Source organism: Vulpes vulpes, chromosome 7, assembly GCF_048418805.1.
Source record: "Vulpes vulpes isolate BD-2025 chromosome 7, VulVul3, whole genome shotgun sequence".
Classification (NCBI taxonomy): Eukaryota; Metazoa; Chordata; class Mammalia; order Carnivora; family Canidae; genus Vulpes; species Vulpes vulpes.
The window spans coordinates 101,158,451-101,179,216 of NC_132786.1; the positions used below are offsets into that span (position 1 = coordinate 101,158,451).

Here is a 20,766-nt window from a genome sequence, read left to right on the forward strand (position 1 = left end):
ACAGAGATTAAGAATCAGTCTTTGATACAGTCAACCTTTGGGGTGCTTTTAACACTTTAAACAAGTCCCTGGACTCTTCAATAGTACCTAGTGAAGTGAGGGCCCGTAAGATGTCCGCTCTCGCTTAAAGTCAATGATCACCCCTGAAATAGCTCAGTTACAGGGCTTTGAAACTGCTTGATAATTCTCCCTCTTGGGACACCAACTGTTATCATCTGATGTTGCACTGTTAGAGACGTGTTATGTTAAACTAATCAGCCCACCACCCTTGAGAACATCTCCCCTCCCTTTTTGCTCAGTAAAACCCTGGCAATTTGTATTGAGCCTTAGAGCACAGAAAGCATGAAGCAATTTTTTCCCTTTGGAAAGGGTTGGACATAGAATCCCAAGGAAAAATTAAACTCAGAGGAAGACATGTTTATAAGCACTGAAGAATTTTCCCCTTTGAGCAACCCTGGATAGCTGACTACGGAGAGCGCAGTCTTACAAACAACAACAAAGTCAATGAACAACAATGTGTAGCAGAAGAAAGTGGTGCCATTGTCGTCCCAGCGTGAGGGCAGCATTCTCAGTTCCAAGGCTCAATGTGAATAACTGCTTTCAGGAGAACCGAGCAGAGCAGCCCTTTCCTCCAGTTTAACTGCATGCAGACAATATAACTTTTGTTGGAACACAAACATTCATAAGATACTGGGAAAACTCCCTTCTGACTCTCCCACTTGGTGAAAGCATCTATTATCTGTTATTCTGCTCTTACCTATTTCTACTGAGTCAGGATACATTCATTCGGTAACTAGAGCCATGCCAGAATGTTCTTTCAAAATTCCTATTCCACAAACTATCTGATAGGGTGAAATTCCCAAAGTTGAACTTGAAAGCCATCAAATCAAAATCACAGAGATGCATTCATAGTTGCTTACATGTATTCTTCTATTTCTACAGGATTTATTGAGAAGAATGCTCATATAAATCCAGTGTTATAATGGCTGGCTTAGAGTTATGAGCAGCTGTCATTTTTACTAAGGAGGATACTTTTGGGGGGAAAAACACAAAACAAGAATTTAAAATATTTTTTCCTTCAACCACACAACCAGGCAAGAACATTTCCCACCCCTTTAAACCTGCATCCCCAAGAGAAAAAGGGCTTACGTGTTCAGATTTCTCCTGTTCTTTTTTGTCTGCCTGTAGAAACTGACAGTTTTCTCTTGCCAGCTTCTGGACCAGTTCGATTCGTCCAATGTCATCTCTCTCCTGAAGTTTGCACATCACTCCCGCCTTCAAAGTTGGAGAAAAAGCGAAGATATACTTAAATCCACAGTCCCAGGACATGACACCACTGAAAAATTCCCCTTACGATAAGCTCATCTTCTCTGTTGCCTGGATTAAAGCATTTTGGTAAAATATTTTGCCTTTCCAAAACTCAAGTTGTATTATTTTAACCTAGGAATGCTACGCCAAAGGTCTTAAAGTTGAGATCATGTATCAGTCTACTTTAAGAGAGCGAAGGGCAGAGCAAACTAAATCATCTGCTACTGAAGTGTGCTCCTGATATGCCACTATTTGTTCCTGACAGCCTGTTTCCTGTTACATAAGCAAAGCCTCACAAGAGGTTAAAAACTCATGGGAAAGTTAGCCAGGAACCACTTTGACAAAAAGGGTGAAATGATAGAGAGTACTAAAAATAACAGTACATAGTTCCTAATTCTTTTACTCCACCAGATTATTCCATGTACAAATACACAGTTAACAAGAAGATCACAAGATCTTTTTTTTTTTTTTTTTTTTTTTACAACTGGAAAGTTACTACAGGGCATTATTAGCAAAATGTCTCCAATGTTGCATGAAATACTGTAAAAAAGTTTATTAAAAATAAACTGGAAAAAAGAAAGCTTAAAATGTCATCAGGGATTTGAAATGATCCATAAAGCATCACATTTTTTATTATGCCAAAGTACCTAAGCAACAATAATATGAAGCAACAGAATCTAGGACTTTGATTAGAAAAGAAGCTGTTCATTATAACACAAATTATGAACTGTTTCTGCTCAAATTCTTTTAAAAATGGTTCATACTGACATATCAGGACATGATCTAATGAGATTCCTTGACAGTAGCAGTCAAATCATGGAATCTTTGTTTTATGCCATGCAACTTACAGGATTTGAATGGACTTAGCAAAAGGAGGGACCAGCAAATGATGCTCAGCTTCATGGTCTTAATGGTGTGTGCCAAAGATACCCATTTTGTTGAGTGGGCATCAACAAAATGGGATCATCTGTGCAAAACAAGGACTATCTCTTATTCCCACGGGCAAGAATAGCTCCTTATCTAGCAGCTTTTGCAACAATTAGGAAAAAAACAAAAAATTCTTCAAGTGGCCCAAATCATAGATTCCCAGGAGATAGCAAGTGGAATCCCTCCACCAAAGTCAGATATTTATTTTTAAAACATCCCTCACAAGTGATCCTCCAGTTCATCTCCAGGGTTTCTTGCACAGGGATCTCAGTTTATCTTAAGACAGCCTGTGCACTGTTGGAGAGCCACAGTTATTAGGAAGTCCTTTACCATACTAAATAAAACTCTGAAATCTTTCAACTTCAACCCAATGAGTACTAGTCTTGCCTTTTATTTTAAAAACTTTTTATTTATTTATTTATTTATTTATTTATTTATTTATTTATTTATTTATTTTTTAATTTATTTATTTTAGAAAGAAAGGGAGAGGGAGAGAGAATCCACAAACAGATGCTCTGTTGAGCACAGAGACTGATGCAGGGCTTGATACCAAGACTCTGAGATTACAACCTGAGCCAAAATCAATAGTTGGATGCTTAACCAACTGAGCCCCCCAGGCACCTTTTTAAAGTGCCTTAGTTTTGCCTTTTAAAGCAACTGAAACTTTATCTATTTCCTCCCAATATGATAATCTTTCAAACATTTAAACACCAATATTTATTAAATTCTCCTTTTAATATTGCCCATATATGCCCTCCCAGCTCCCTATTTTATTCATTCATTCATTTACTCACTTATTCAACAGATGTTATTTGAGCAACAAACATAAGCTAGGAGCTATAGGTTCTAGGGATAGAGTACTGAACAACAACAAAAACAACTGACATGTCATAAAACTTACATTCACTAGGGAATGTGGATTATATAACATAGGTATATCAGGTGATAATATATGATAGGAAGGAAAATAAAGCAGGGCAAGGGGGAGAAATGTTTGGAGGTGTTATCAACAGGCATGTCAGGGAAGGACTCTTCAGGAAAATGAGATTTGAATGAAGATTTAAAGGAAGTGATGAAGAGTGTGTCAGGCAGAGAAACAGAAATGCAAGGGCACTGAGGCTTGGGTGTGACTGGCATATCCAAGGAAGAATAAAGAGACCTTCATGGCTGAAGCAGAGTTGGTAAGGAGGAGACTAGTAGACTACCAGAGATGTTATGTGGGACCACATCACGTCATGTCCTCATGTCCTGCATGAGGCATTTGGATTCTTTTTCTGAACAAGACTGAAATCTTTTAGAAGATTTTAAATGTAGGACTGGTATCATGTGGCTTACATTTTAAGAAGATTGTTCTGTCTTCTGGGTTGAGAAAACATTGGGTGGGGAGAAGCACCTGAAACCAGAAGATACATAAGGAGACTAGTCTTCAGAGAAGAAAAGTCTTGGAACTTGTGGTAGTGGGGGAGATGGGGAGAAGTGGTTAGAATTTGAAAACTTTGAAAAAAAAAAGAATCTGAATATTTTTGAATGGTAGAGCAACTGATTTTTGTCTTCAAAGTATTTAGCATGAACAATTGAAAGGGTAGGGTTGTCACTTACTGAGATTAGGAAGACTAGGGAAGAAGGTCTGGGAAGGAATATGCCTATTAGGTATCTAAATGATGTTCCTGGGTTGGCCATTTGAAGGCTCAGAGGAAAAGTCTAGGTGGTGATAGGAACCTGGGAGACATCAGTGAGGATGGTATTTAAAACCAGAGAAATGAAAGAGGTTACCAATGGAGTGATGTAAACAAAGAGAAGAAATCCAGTAACTGAGTCCCCTGTTTGGATATTGTTAAGACAACAAGTAGTCAGAAAAGGGGGCTTAGAAGGAGTGACTCTGGGAGGAGAACCTGGTGAGTACTGAAGAAGGTGTTTCAAGGAGGAGGGAGAGAAAAACTATATTAAATGTTGCTGAATTTTCAAGTAAGATGGGTTTGAAATGATGGATGTTGAATTTGACAGAAGTAATTGGTGACTTTGATATTTTTTTTTAATAGCAAAAAAGTGGTAAGGGGAAAACCATATTAGCTTGGGGTTCAACAGAGAATGAGCAACGACTCTTCTGAGGAGTTTTGTTACAAGCAATAAGACACTAGTTAAAGAGTGATGTTGAAAAAAGTTTTGTTTGCTTGTTTACGGTAAGGGACATTCCAGTCGACTTATATTTATTAGAAATCGCCCAGCACAGAGGGAAACCTGATGATGCAGGAAGGAGAGGGGGCATTTTTAGGAGTAATGTCCTTCAAGTGCAAAGAGAGCATAAAGATCTACTCTCAGAAAAAGGACTGAATATTTCACTCACTGTAACAGGAAGGTAGGTGAAATACAGGGGTATATACATAGGTAGGCTGGCACATCTGGTGGTGGGAAAATGTGGAAATTCTTTTTTAAAAAAGATTTATCTGGGCAGCCCTGATGGCCCAGCGGTTTAGTGCCGCCTTCAGCCTGGGGTGTGATTCTGGACACCCGGGATCAAGTCCCACATCAGGCTCCCTGCATGGAGCCTGCTTCTCTCTCTGCCTGTGTCTCTGCCTCTCTCTCTGTCTGTCTGTCATGAATAAATAAATAAAATATTAAAAAAAAATTATCTGACAGAAAGTGCACACACACATGTGAAAGGTGGGGGAGGGGCAGAGGGAGAGAATCTCAAGCAGACTCCCAGCATAACAGGGAGCCAGACACAGGGCTCTATCCCAGGACCCTGAGGTCATGACCTGAGCTGAAATCAAGAGTTGGATGCTTAACTGACTGAGCCACCCAGGTGCTCCTGGAAATTCTTTTCTGAATGCTTTCTATTTTCCAACAAAATAAATCAAGTTATTAGCTGAGAGTAGGAAATGTGAGAAGATGCTGTGGAGGTATAAAAAAAGAAGGCATATGGTGGTCATTTCAGTTTTAAGGGGTGGCCAATTTTTTTTAAAGGCCAGAGTGTCAATATTCCAGGCTTAGTGGGTAACGCAGTCTCTCGTCCAACTACCTAACTCTGCAGTTTCAGTGCAAAAGGAGAAGATTCAATAGGTAAGTGAAAGAGCACAGCTGTGATCCAGTAACACTTTACTTACAAAAACAGGGAGTAGGCTACGGTTTGCCCCCTCCTGACTCAGGAGGAAAGAGGACAAGGGAAGTAGAATAAGATTGTCAAGCATTACTAAGGGTCCACTTGATTTTATTTTTAGATTCTTTCACCATACTAGCCATCCTCCTTGGAGCATATTTCTGTTTGTCAGGATTTTAATGGAGCCCATAACCTTATATAACACTAATTACATGCACTGATCTTGAAGAGGCACTTTTAATCAATACAAAGAGGGTACAAGAAGATCAGTGGTGTTAAATGTCCTCCTTTAAACTAAGAAGACAAGGAAACTTTGTGGGGGAATTCCTATAAACAAATGATTAACATCCTTTAAAAGCTTTGACACTTAACAAATTTCTGTTATCTAAAAAATTCAATGAAGTCGGCCAGCTAGAATTTCTTCTCTCTCCATCCATGTCATCCTGACAGTGTGTAACATGTTGTCCTGCTAGCAGAGAGAGGAGGCTCATGACCCTGCAACCTTAGGACCTGCCCTGGCGTTGTTTATTCCACAGTGTGATGGATTAGTCCTAAACTCTCTCTGCTCCCCCATGCACCCTGTATAATAGAGGGTGTGTGTGGGATTGGGGCCAAGGACAGAGGACACACAGAAGAAAGTGTCTTGGAAATAAACTGGCACGAGACTGAGCCTGTTACTTCGCACCAGCAGAGGTTCCAGAGTTAACTGGGCTAAGCTCGCATGTGTTCCCATTTGGAGATGGTCTTTCCTTTGTATATATGGGAGACAGATCCATATACCTTCCTTTTTATATTTTCTTTTAAAATTTTATTTATTTATTTATTTATTTATTTATTTATTTATTTATTTATTGTTTTTGTTTTTGTTTTAAAGATTTTTTTTTAATTTTTATTTATTTATGATAGTCACAGAGAGAGAGAGGCAGAGACACAGGCAGAGGGAGAAGCAGGCCCCATGCACCGGGAGCCAGATGTGGGATTCGATCCCGGGTCTCCAGGATCGCGCCCTGGGTCAAAGGCAGGCGCTAAACCGCTGCGCCACCCAGGGATACCCTAAAATTTTATTTATTTATTTTTGAGAAACAGAGTGTGTGTGCATGAGTTGGGAGAGGGGCTGAAGGAGAGAAAGAAAGAGACTCTCAAGCAGACTCCACACTTGACACAGGGCTCAATCTCACCACCTGAGATCATGATCCGTGCCGAAACCAAGAATCTGACGCTCAACCCCACTGAGCCACTCAGGCACCCCATCACATTCATTCTTCTAAAACAACTGGTAATATCATCAGCAATAAAAGAATGGGACTGAGTAGTGAAAACTTAAGATGTCTTAACTATTTTTTTGGTTTCTGTGGGAATATGAGTTTTTAAGCAATTCTAAACATTCATTATTATCATATGCTTAGGATTCTAAATATAGACTCTTCTTTAATAAGGAAATACATTTTTATTAGAAACATACTTGAGTGCACAAATTATGTATTTTATTTTACTTATTTATTTTAAAGATTTTATTTATTTATTCATGAGACAGAGAGCGCGCGCGAGAGAGAGATAGAGAGAGGCAGAGACACAGGCAGAGGGAGAAGCAGGCTCCATGCAGGGAGCCTGACGTGGGACTTGATCTTGGGTTTCCAGGATCACGCCCTGGGCTGAAAGCAGCACTAAACTGCTAAGCTACCAGGGTCTGCCCCAAATTATGTATTTTAAACACAAAATGCTATTACTTTTAAAAATGGGTTTCAGAGTAACTTAATTATTCCGTATTTATAATTTAAACATCTTCTAATTACAAAAGGAATATTACTGTCCTGATTTTCTGGTTTCTGCATAATTTCTAGATGCATTTTTGTAAGATAATCAATTCTACAGCACTCCTTACATAACAACTATCAAAAAAGGCTTTTGAGGAGGGTAATGAATGCTTCTTCATTCCCTGGAGAAGTTGAAGCCCAGAAAGATACCTTTGCATCCTAGATAGTTTATAAGAACAGTCCTCTATGGAAGCATCACACTAAGCCAGATGTTCTCTGGGGTTCCCTTTCACAGCTCTGTAATTTAGTGATTTAATTCAAGAAACCCATGAATTTATTAATATATTTTGAGAGATTTGTTAGGGCAGGAGAAGCAAGTAACAGCCCTTGATCTAGACTTTCGCTTTCTTGAACTACTTAGTTTGTCTACATGAAATTAATTATAAACAGTTTACCTAACACTGCTAAGCCAGAAGAAAAAAAATAAAAGATTAATCTGGAACCATCAGAAGAGTTATTTAAGAGCCTTATTTCAAGGTATGCTTTGAAAAAAAAATCTCTGTAAAGTATTATTAATTATACTTATACTTTATTATAAATATAAGTATTATACTCAAATACTGAAAATACTGATTTTCAGTATTTGAGAAGAGAAATGTTATGAATGTAAATTAAAGTCTGTTTCCTTTCTAAGCAGAGTCATAAAAATGTTGGGTCCATCCTTTTAGCGGTAAAATGGTGCTTGACCAGGATTCCCTTAGGAAAGGCAACAAGGATGATATATGATAACTTTCATGACAAAAGGTGAAAGAGCACAGTTTATGTATAAAAACACTGTCTGTGTTATCTTCACTTTAAAAATCACTTTCTCTAAAACACTTACATAAAACATCATGCAAAAGAGAAGGAAAACCAGGATGAAAGAGCCCACTTTTCAAGTAAGCACTTTTTCAGGAAGAGAATGCTACTTAATACAAATTCAGGGTATTTGGATAAATCCTTATTCATTACAACCTAATAGAGTCATTTCTTTAACAATTTCACACAGAAATTCATAAAGTAATTTTTTTGCTACTTTAAACAGAAAACTCAAATGACTAATGGGTTGGGAAGACACATTACATAACTTAACAGTATGCACCTATTTTCTAAAAAACAAATATTAAGAATCTCTTCCAGGAAAATTCAGAAGATAATTCACACTAAATAATAATAATAATAGTGTATGATATTAATAATACATAATATGTAATACATTAAAATATAGGATATATTAATGTAATATATAATGGACTATATCATATGTGAATTATATAATCATAATATTTATAATAGAATATATTAAATATAATAATAAATTATAAATGGATAAATAATAATGGCACTATTTTATTTTGTAGGGCAGCAATTATTCATTTCTCAAATATCTTCAGGGAAAGAAAAAAAAACTATGAAAAAATTTTTCCTAGTTGGGCTAGAAAAATATACATTTTCCTTGGGAGAAAGGGCCACACAGCACCCAAGGTGAAAAGTACACATAATGGGGAGCGTGAGGCATTTACTAATCCCCAAGGCATCGACTAGTACATGCCTCAGACACCATGCTGGGGCATCACAGAGCCTCAGAGATCCATCCTGTGACTCTTGGCCCCTCAGTGTACATTTGAGGCAGCAAGTTTAAGGAGATTCACTTCTCTGATCCTCCTCCTTTCTGGAATTACATGAGTTAAGGCATCATTTTGGTTGGACAGACCCATCCTACACAAATATTGTATAAAATTACATCCAGCCAAGAGTACAGTAGCGGGGATGGTGGGAGAGGGAAGGAGGCAGAAGCCATAGTTCTATGGAATTTCTAACTGTTGTTTCCCTCAAAATTTTCTTAATCTATTATACTTACATAATTCTCTCTTCTGATAAAACTAAAAAAAACATTGCCATATACTATATACTAAATAGCAAATGAAGTAAAAGATTCACTTATTCATATACTTGATTCCTTGAACTTTCAAACTACAGTAGGGAGGACATCAATATATTGTCTTGTTTGGACCTGAAATTATAGCTCAGGTCTGTAAACATTACTGACCGCACTGCTAAGTTGGGCAGCAAAGTTGACAAATAATAAAGAAGGAAAAAAGGCAAATTCTAATCAATTCCAACGTAAAGGATTTAAAATGATCATGTTTTCTATGATCACTATCATAGCCTTAACAGTTCTCTTCTGTGTATTAAAAAATAAATCATATTTTGGCTACTAATAAATCATCAAATATTTGGCAATTACTTGATACAATTAACAGTCACCATCACTTAATATTAAAATGATTGACATGAATGGAGAATAGAAGAAGTGAAAATAATTATGGAATCCACCGGTCAATAGAGACCTGAAGCAAAGCAAGAATTTCCAAAGTTTAATATATTATAAATGACTCACTGAATATCACAGTAAGAGCCCTAAACTAGAACCTGGCAAAAATTCTATACTTTTTTTTTTTAATTTAAAATATTTACTTATTTTAGAGAGATAGAGAGAGCATGAGCATGGGGTGGAGGGGCAGAGGGACAGAGAATCTCAAGTGAACTCCCTGCTGAGCATGGAGCCCAATGTGGGGCTCGATACCATGATCCTGAGATCATGATCTGAGCTGAAAACAAGAGCTGGACACTTAACCAACTAAGCCATCCAGGTATCCCCAAAATTCTATACCTTTTTATTTAAAAGATTAATTTATTTGAAAGAGAGAGAGCTGAGAGGCATAGAGGGAGAGGGAGAAAGAATCCTAAGCAGACTCTGTGCTGAGTGCAGAGCCTGATACAGGGCTTGATCCCATGATCCTAAGATAATCATCTGAGCTGAAATCAAGAACTGGACCCTCAACTGACTGAGCCACCCAGGTGCCCCCCAAATTCCATATTTTGATAAAAATTCTTTAATCCTTCAGTCCTATATAGAATGATGAAGAGAGTCTAGAATGTTTATGTATGTAAAAATACCATAATGGTAGACAGAGAGTAATATTACAACTGAGCCATGTTAGATGCCTTAAATATTCAAACCAAAAAAGGAATGCGATAGAAGATCATGATCATGATAATAGTTCATAGAGGCTGACTTCTTTGAGTACTTACTATGTGCTGGGTGCTGTTTTCTTTCACATATATTCAGCTAATCTTCAAAACAACCCAACAATTATCCCCATTTTACAGATGTTAGAAAATCAGTTTAGTACAGGCATTAAAAGCCAGGGTGTCAGGGCAGCCTGGGTGGCTCGGAGGTTTAGCGCTGCCTTTAACCCAGGGCCTGATCCTGGAGATCTGGGATCTAGTTCCATGTTGGGCTCCCTGCGTGGGGCCTGCTTCTCCCTCTGCCTGTGTCTCTGCCTCTCTCTCTCTCTCTCTCTCTCTCTCTCTCTGTCTTTCATGAATAAATAAAATATTAAAAAAAAAAAAAAAGCCAGGATGTCAGAGCCAGACTTACCAGTTCGTCTGTAAAATGGTGGTAAATACAGGGTTTGTTGTGAAGTTAAGAAAAGAGCTTAGGCGAGTGCCTATTGCATCCAAAGCGCTGCCCAAGTGAACTCTCAGTACTATTAAGGAAAAGGGCTAGGAGGCCAGGGAAGAATAAGTTGCCCCAGAGCCAGGAGGAGAGCCCCAACTGCCTGGCCCTCGATACCACATGTGAACTAACATTTATTGAATCATAATGAAAATGCAGGCATTTTCTGCATTGCTTCATTCCAACTTCAAGACAACTTTATAAGATCTCTATTCTACAGAGATGAAAACCAAACATGCTGGTCACTTGCACAGACTTTACATGCAAGGAAACTATGGTGACAAAGACAGTGATGCTACCCTGCAGGAACTCACAGGTTTAGACGCTTAAGGAGCTTGTGTAAAGGCATAAAGGACTGTTCGCTTCACTCCACCCACATGGCACTGCATTGAAACAGGGAGTTTCTCAGGCAGAAAAGATATTTTTAGTGAGAAAAGGAAGAAAGAAGCTAACATATGAGGAGAGAATTAGTTGTGGGGCAGGTGAGAAATGTGTGTATGAGACCCAGTCTCTCCACCTTAACCCTTTACATACCCAGTTTTCAATAGCCTGAGGGCATTTCCCCATAGTGATAGATTTCATCATGGATGAGGGAGGCATGAGAAACCAATTTCTACTTGCTTAAAATATGCTCTGAAGATTGCAATAATGTAAAATACCAGTGATCATGGGGGGTTGTGCTCAATCAATTGTATGTATATACACCAAATGTCAACTTAATAAATTTTAGTGTCAATGTATACACCCACGTGTACACACATGTTTCTAATTCTGATAATAAAATTCTCAAAGTTTTCTTTGAGCTCACCCTACAGGACTTGATCTACTGAGAATGCTACCCAGAACATTTGGAAAGATGGACCTGCAGAATCGAATGGATAAAACTGGTGCTTGTACTGTGGCAGCAGGTCAGGCTTTCTTAGATGTGTCAGATGAGGTGACAGATGAGGAAACAGCTACTTTCCTTCCTCCAAGGCCTTGGCCTATAACCCACAATTATGTCTCCAGCAAACTTAACTCTTGCCTTTCAAACCTAAAAAGAATCTGTTCCTGATCTAATTATCGATTCACTAGTTTCGTTTGGTTTCATGATTTTGACCCTCTGTAGCTCCTATAGATGTATACTTATACTTTTTTTCCTACTGGAAAAAAAAAAAACACAAAATCTTGAAAAGCCAGGTCTGTATATCCTAAGATACAGAAATAGAATTGCATTAAAACAGACGTTGGCCCACAGGATAAATTCAAAACCAAAGAAAAAAAAACAATTTATCTTTAGAAGTATCTGTCTAATAATTCAATGATTTAAGAAATCTTAGAGAAAGTGTAGAACATACCATGTTAGGGATTCTTGCCCACGTTTGCTTGAAAACTTGATATGCAATTTCAGTACAAATGATAATTGCAGCATTTTCAGTATTAGCACAGTAAAACAACTCCCAATAATTCCTTCTATCAATTTATTGAAATAATACAGCCTGTGCCATCTTGACTGAAAAAGCTAATGTAATTACGACCAGAATCAACAGATTTAGAACTTGAAAGGAAGTGCAATGGGTCAGACAAGCCAAGAATCTTTACATGCTCTGATTTATATCGAGTTAGCATTTGATAGCACTAGGGTATCTGAAGTTGTTAGGCCACAATATTTGGAGGTAAGATGCTGCTAAAAGCATATCCATGCTGTTAGTTAGATACTAGGTGTTGGCACAGAATCTTGGGCGGGTGAGGCATCACACTCATCCGTCTGGCCGAACCCCAGCTGCCACGCTGTCAGCCAGCTGATTCTTCTGCTGTCTCCAGGGGGGTGGTCTCCTCTAAGGTGGTCTCTCTTGCTTCTGCACTTACTTTCCTTACTCTCTCTGGGAAGTGGAGAATGCCTGCCTGCCTATCTGTCCCTTTCTCATGAATCAAACTATAATTAAAATTTAGGGCCCTTCTTGTCAAATGCCTCTTTATCAAAAATAAGTACTTTATTCCCAGTAATTCCACTCTTTACAGAACACAGAAAGCCAAACCTGTATCATCTGCAAACACCTGCATTATGTCACCACTCTCAATACAGAAGACAAGTAAGTGCAGTGAGAGACGGGCACAGAACTGATCATACCTGAGAATCTGGAACTCCTCCAGCTTCTGACACAATTACGCGTTTGTCACTGTTTTCTTCATCTTGTTCAATTGCTTTAAACAAAGAAAAGAAAAAGAATGTTAAAAAATGGAGCATCATAAGAAAACAGTTTTAGATCATTTTCTTTCAGGTAGTAATTTGGCAGGAAAAAGCAATGTTAGGGAGATTCACAAAATATAAATATCAGCACAATTTTTTATTATTTGGATGAAAGTTTAACTACACTGGGCACTTTTCATTTACATTAACTTGTTTATTAAATCAATGGCAGTGGAAAAGTTTGCTTTCATTTCTTCTCTCCACCTAAATCCATCCTGATATCAGCATGTCAGTACGCTTTAGCCAGAGGCAGCTGGGGTGTAGCTGAAAGCTTCTATCAAGTTTATCTGAGAACATTTTTTTTTTTTTTTAAACAACGTGGGGGTTTTTTGGCTGGTGGTTTATGGTGGCCTAAAACAGAAAGCATAATATTGTCTATTTAGACTGCTCAGTGGTGTATTGTTACCATAAAATTCTGGACTGTGGATTCATGCATCTATCTCTTATCCCATATTTTCCCCAGCATCTCCCTATCTAAGTCCTTGTCACCCTTTCTGTGCTGGTGCAATCATCTCTAACACAGAGCTCTTAATTCCACCCTCTCCCTAATACAATCCAGCTGGGGCACAACTGCTGAAATAATCAGTCTCAAAAAACAAAACAAATGCCACACGTTGGCCCATGTAAAGCTTATCTTATCAAGTATGAATTCTCTGTTCATCATTGAAGGTCTTCCTTGAATTCTCTAGCTTCCTCCTAATCTCCAACTCCATGCTGACATTCAATACAACCCTGACCCAAGCAGAGTGATTTGATTATTTTCCTCTTTGTACAGTTTGCTCTTTCACTTTAAAAATATTTATTGAGTGCTGGCTATGGGCCTGGCACTGAGGCTACTCCTAGAACAAGGCAGGCGAGCCCTGATTTCATGAAGTATACACCCTTGCTGGGAAGAGAGCCGATGAACAGCAACTCCTACTACTATAACTAACAATAACAATCATAATAATTATAATAATTAAAAAATAAGATGGCATTAAAGGTCATAATAAACGGGGAGATGACAGAAAATGAACTGGGGGGTGTCCCTGGAGAAATCATAGTTGGGCTGGGCCCACAAGGTGGAGATGGAGCCACCCATGACAGGTGAGAGGGACAGGAGACAAACCTAGAGAGAACACAGACTACTCAGGGAATTCAGATTTTAGTCTAAGAACGTGGGAAACCACTAAGGAATTTTAAATTGGGAATCACATGATTTGATGTATATTTTCAAGAGTTCTTTTTGGCTTCTTTGGGGAGAATAGACTCAAGAGAAGTAAGAAAGGAAACAAGGAGACCAGTTAGGTGACTGTTACTGGCATCTCGCGTAGAAATAACAATGACTTAGACTACAGAGGGGGCGATGAGCTGAAGAAATGTGGAGGGCTTGAGCTGAATTTTTAGCTAAAATGGTGGGACACCTGGGTGGCTTAGTGGTTGAGCATCTGCGTTTGGCTCAGGGCGTGATCCCACGGTCCCGGGATCAAGTCCCGTGTCAGGCTCCCTGCATGGAGCCTGCTTCTGCCTCTCTCTTTCTCTCGAATGAGTGAATGAATGAATGAATGAATGAATAAATAAATAAATAGGACACCACTTGCCAGTGCACTGAATATGGTTGGGTAGTTGGAGAAGATGAGAACAAGAAGCAATCAAAGATGGCTCCTATGTAGAATAAGCTATTCTTTGTATCTGCCATGCCATTTTTTCCTTTGCCCTCTCTATCCAAAGCAAGGCAAAAACATTACCTATCTTGCTGACCATGAGCTCATGTCCTGAGTTCAAGTTCACATTGTTTTGTGGACTTTCAAATACTGTGCTCTCTGCTATGTACTTTTTCAAAGTATCATTTCATGTACCTTTGGCTTTTGTATGCCTCTCATGCCTACTGTGCAGGGCTTACCAGGCAGAGAGTGCATATAAAATGCTGTGGACACAGTGCACACAGCATAAGCTCTGTAGAAACCACCTAGAGGAACAGTTAGTTGCTCCCTGAGTGCCCCAAATGGCACAACTTGCCTACATCTATTTACAGAAACTACTTCTTTCGTAACTCTTTATGAAAAAAGAGGGGAGGGAAATTCTTCTGTTAAACTCCACCAATAACTTGGATAACTCCTATCATTGAGCATCTAAAGGCAAGACAGGAACAGCGGAAGTGGATAGAAGCTTTTCTTCTATTTTCAGCAAAAAGTTCAATTTATGTTTGTTTAAAGGGGGTCCCCTGTTGCTACGGTTGCCCAATTATGAGGAAACTTAAGAAGAGAAAAAAAAAACCGCTCATATGTTCTCTGAAAAACTAGAGTCAAGAATGCTAAGAGAAAAATACAGCATAACATTGTAAATTCCACTTAGAGATGTACTGGCTGGGGGTGCCTGTGTGGCTCAGTCAGGTAAGCATCCGACTCCTTAAGCTCAGAGTTGTGAGCCTAAGCCCTGAATTGTGCTCCATGCTAGGCATGGAAACTTTTTTGAAAAAATGCATTGCTATAGAAGTAAGGAACTAACTTCTATAACTTCACTAACTGAAATAAATCTTTCCTTAACCTATAATAGGGAGCAATTCTGGAGGGCCACTCATGTGGGACAAGTGCACCCACACGTGTGTGAACCCTGTCTTAGCACTTGATGCTTTAATTTGAATTTTGCTCTTTACAGTTTTAGTTTAGATGAAAATGAAGAAAATTAAATTTTGGAATATTCTCCCAACTAAATTCATGTTTTTGTTTTTATTTTTGAAGAGAAGACATTTCACAGCATTCAAGTTAATTCATTTCCTTTAATAATCTGCCATACTGTTGCTGTCATCATTAATGTTATTGTCATTACTATTTCTCTTTTGAGAGGACCATGCTTTTAAAAAATCTGGGTTGGATTTCCATGATGTCTAACTCTATGATTAAAATATCTCTTTCCTTACCAAAGGGCAACCCTTTCATCACAAAAAAAACCCCCAGAAAAACTCAGATTTAGTTGTAGAAAGTGATCTCCAGCAGAAAGAATTCATTGTCCATAACCTTACCGGGTTGTATGTTACTTGGGGCCTCTTTCTGGGGGGAGGGGGCTGTCTCTCATAGATGTTTGCTTAAAACAGAGAACATGCTCTACTGCAGCACAGAAGGAAAATAAGGTCTAGTCCCTAGAGAACAGGCAGGTGTTCCTCCAGGAAAGGAACCCCAATGGCCCCTAGGTGACAGTCATTCTGCCAAAGTCAGGGGACAGAGTCAGTGACCCTCCTTCCCTGACCAGTCAGTAGTAATAAGGTCTAATCAGGTGAGTGGGGGGAGGTAGTAACTAGCTTCCATTTAGAATCTGTAGCTCAGGAATGTCTGTTTGAGTAAGCCGGAGGGGAGCTGGACTGAGATTGTTACAGAGTCTGGAGACAAAGTGACTTACAATAGGCAAGTGCAAAAAGATACAGGCTTCCTACTGGGAGACCACAGAAGGCAGCACCACCAGCCAGGGGTGGTCCTGTGCTTCTCTCTCAGAAGAGAATATACACTGAGAGGGTTCTGCAGTTTTCCTATAATGGGAATGATCCTGAACAAGTGGAAAGTTCAATCAGAGTTTTGATCAGAAAACAGTGATAGAACACTGTGGGCAAGGCAATGGGTCAAGCGCTGAAAAAGAAAATCAAGCTATCTAAGATGTGATTCTGACCAGAAGGGACAATCTAGCAGTGGCCATCAGTCTCCTGCATGCCACAGAGTGCTGTGTCCTCGGGGCCATATGGAGGGAAGGATGGCTTCTGGCTGGCACGATCAGGGAAGGCATTCTCCGGTCCTCTCCCCCTGGGCCTCAGCCTGTCCTCTGTGCCTCTATGTTACTGCTCGGCCTGGCCCATTCCTGGCACTTGCTTATCTTCTTTACCTTTCTTGGTGATGGGAGAAATGCATATTTGAGAGTAAGATCCTGCCTCCCAGGTGCCTAGTATGTGTGGAATTGATGTGGAAATGTCCCTTTGCCTTGGTTCAGAAAAGTGGAAAAAAATTGGGGAAAGGAGAGCTAAGATGGGGTGATAGGGGTAAGGTGTTTTAGTCAGAAGGTGGGAGCAAAGTTATACCAATAAGCAGTTTTAGTACAGCTTAAACCAGACGATAGAGCACCAACACTGCCAAGCACCTCAAGAAGGTAGCTGGAAGCCCTCTGCCACATAGGTTAGTCTGTAGAATTGGGAAGATTAAATCCTTCCCCAATTATCTAGTTAAACTCAACCAGAGCATCTGAAAGAATAATGAACAACTAGAGGGTCTTACATTTCTGGAAAGTAGAAAGATCAAGTAAACTCTGTATCTCTCTTGTCCCTGAAAATGTCAGAAGTGCAGAGAAAGCTTTTGGATATCTTCTTTAAGTGTGCTTTTGGCATTTTGGTCTATAAGCAATTAAGATGGAGAGAGACGCTATTCCAAAGAGGAAAGTTTATAGGAACCAGAATAGTTGAGCCCGGCCATTCGTGATGCCTTTATATTTGCTCAAAACCATGGTTACAAAGACTCTCCCATGTCAATCAGCCAGGCAAATCAACACCCATTGTGCAGGAGGGTGTGATGACAGTCCACCAAGTCCTGAGTGAAAAGGCCCAGAGGCCCAAGGCTCTGATAAGGGATACTCTGAGGCCAGAAGACAACCCCGTCGGTTAAGTCCTAGAAATTGTGAAGGAGTGAGGATGCAAAGGCAGGACTGTTTGAGCAGAAACCATCCTGTCCATGTTTTAGTTTTTAAAACAACATTCTGCCATGTAGGCACTTATTATTTCACATTATACTACAACATAAGATATGCAAGAATGAATAACGATTTCAGAATTGAGAGCTAACACTATTTTTTAAGATTTAGGCATAATTCTTAGTTCACATAAATAGAAACAAAGGATGGGATCCCTGGGTGGCGCAGCGGTTTAGCGCCTGCCTTTGGCCCAGGGTGCGATCCTGGAGACCCAGGATCGAATCCCATGTCGGGCTCCCGGTGCATGGAGCCTGCTTCTCCCTCTGCCTGTGTCTCTGCCTCTCTCTCTCTCTCTCTCTCTCTCTCTCTCTGTGACTATCATAAATAAATAAAAATTAAAATAAAATAAAATAAAATAAAAACAAAGGAGGTCGGGATTCGCATAAAAGCATACTTGGGATAAACATTCAGTTCTGTATTTCTAGCTTACCTCCAACCAACAGCACTACATTTCTCATGACATCTTTGAAGACCTCGACATTAGTTGCCCAGCAGTAAAGTTTGATTCACAGAGCAAGAACTACAAACAAAAGTTCAGGGATGTGGCAAAGGTAACTTAGCAATCCATCTCAGTCTGCACAATGGAGACTCTCAACTGCAGCACCCTGACGGCAAGAAAAAGAGTGTGGTCTCCTCCAATACATAAATAACATTATTTTCTTGGAAACACTGAAAAAGTATGATTCCAAGAATACATTTTAGCCAGTAGTTCACATATACTTCTTGGGAACAAAAACGTCCTTATGTGGGACTTCTGAGGATTTACGATCACCCTGGGAAGCCTCATGTATGAAATACACAGTCACCTAAAAAGGAGTGTTCTGGTGACCCCTTGATTATGAAGATTAATGTCAAGGAATACATAAAAAGACAATTTCCCTCTTCATGCCTCCTAGTGGTGTAGCTCATGTGATAGAAGGAGGAGGAAGCAGTTATTTAGATTATTTTAGCTGAATTTTCTTTTATCTGATCAGAGTAAGAGTAGGTTGGGGGGTAAATTTCCTACACAAATATTGATTCTGGGACATTTCCCTCCAGTGGATCACGTACACAGGAATGACAGCTTTTGGGACCAAGGGAGGCTCAGAGCCTCCCTCTCTGCCAACACAAACCATCTCCTTATCTCCCAACACAGAGTTTAAAACCAAGAAAAGGCTTTTGAAAATAACTTACACAACAAAAGTCACAAGCACAAGATCTAAAGCATATATTTTGAGCAACAAACATGAGAGTCCACATGAGAACTAAGTGTATCTGTGGACTAATTAGCATGAATTCACCTAAGAGTACTTAGTTTAAATGAATCTATTTGTAAGTTAGCCAAGAGCCATTCAAGATGAACTACCATAGACAGCCTCCGAGATTTTAGGGCTTGCCTTAACATCACTTTCCTGTTATCTTCAGAACAGATTTTCTCTCATGACTGACTAGGATGATTGCTAAGAAAATTGTCTTAATAACTCTACTAATATTATTACTTAAACATAAAGAAGCCTGACATCCTTTCAAAACAATGCTTATTTAATTTCTGGTCAATTTTGCAAAAGTAAGAAAGAGCCGCACTCACAGAATATTAAACAGAATGATCATGACACACTAGGTAACGATACTTTAAAGTGTTCTTTACAAACCAAACTCTTTTTTAAATTTACAAACCAACTAAAAATTTTACTACAGATAAAAATTAAGCATTTCAAGTCTCCATGTGAGAAACCAGCAAATACAGTCAAGAAAAAGAGTTCACTGAATACTTGGCAAAAAATTAAAATGAATATAACCTAGCCTCTAGCATTTTTATAGGGAGAAAATTTCCATCAAGTATCTCTTCTGATGTTCACGCAACCTGAAGATATGGACAAGTAAAGTCATCCCCACTTTAGAGGTTAAAGAATAGAGGTTAAGTGACCTGCACTAGCCGTCCCTGTACCTGTGGTGGTTCAAGTCTGTCAAGGATGGAACGGTACAGTATGGGTCAAAATACACACCAACAAGTCCATTCATGTGGGTCTTGACCAGTATTTCTTTTCTTTTCAAGATTTTATTTATTTATTTGACAGAGAGAGAGAGAAAGTATGAGTAGTAGAGAGGGGCAGGCAAAGGGAGAGGGAGAAGCAGGCTCCCTGCAAGCAGGGAGCCCGACCTGGGACTCAATCCCAGGACCCTGGGATCATGCAGATGCTTAACCAACTGAGCCACCCAGGTGCCCCCAGTATGTCTTTTCTAATGAAACAGAACATAATATAAAAGAAAGAGCATAAAATTTAAACATCAGAATGCATCCCCACTAGTAACATTGAGTATTTTTCACCCATGTGGATGAGATATGTACTAGGTCAGGCTGTTTTGTGTGTTCAGTGGGCTGTGGACTTTAACATGTTAGGAAAATACTGAGGTGTTTCCAGGCCACAGGAGGCAGAGCTCCATTCCTCATTATCTAAATAACCATCTATTTTTTGTACCATTCCTGGAGAAAAGCCATAATATTTATTTTAGGAGGCCCCTCAACAAGGCTCCATCCACATTCAGCAAGCAGTACATTCTCTCTGAGGTGGCATGCAAACAAGCTTGCACTGAGAAATGCTGATCGAGTCTGTTTATTTTTGGTTACCAATATATAATCACAAATGCTTCAAAATGCTCAAATCTTTTCTATTCTTTAAAAAGTAAGGGAAAAAGCATTTACAGCCTTCACTTCAGCACTGTATTTTTTTTAGTGTTAAAATTTGAAAACTATTGCTCAGTATTCACCATCAAGATATGCCATATTATAATCTGGCCCATCCAGAGTGCCATTTGAACTTCCCTTTGAAAGCTGACCAATGCCTACTACATCTCTGTCCCAGCTGCCTTTACTCAGTCCCAATTGGGTTAGCCTCTGAGCTGAACTTGAGATTGTTGTTTTAGAACTCTGTGTTCTGGGTCCTTATCATCCTCAAACCCTCTAAAAATGCAAGTTTCCCGCAGGCTCTCTTTTCTCTTTCCTCGGGGATCTTATCTGTTCCTATGGTTTTAATTTTCATGCTTATGCAGGTTATTCCCAAATCTGTGTCTCCATCTCTGCCCTCTTCTCTGAGTCCCAGACCACGTCTCCAGTTACACACTGAACATTTTCATTTCACAGACTATCATGTACCTGCTACGGACAAGTTGCTATCACAGTGCAGTGGCATCGCCTCTGTCCCCA

General features: G+C 39.3%; 1 protein-coding gene across 1 annotated transcript in view; it reads right to left on the reverse strand.

Moving 5' to 3' along the window:
• The window catches only part of RAPGEF5 (Rap guanine nucleotide exchange factor 5), a 228,835-nt gene that overhangs the window by 100,673 nt on the left and 107,396 nt on the right, over positions 1 to 20,766 (reverse strand). The window contains exons 8-9 of the mRNA XM_072764532.1: positions 12,759 to 12,832; positions 1,150 to 1,275 (exon numbers count right to left, since the gene is read on the reverse strand). Coding sequence (XP_072620633.1) covers positions 1,150 to 1,275; positions 12,759 to 12,832 — 200 coding nt within the window. The remainder of the gene's footprint in view (positions 1 to 1,149; positions 1,276 to 12,758; positions 12,833 to 20,766) is intronic.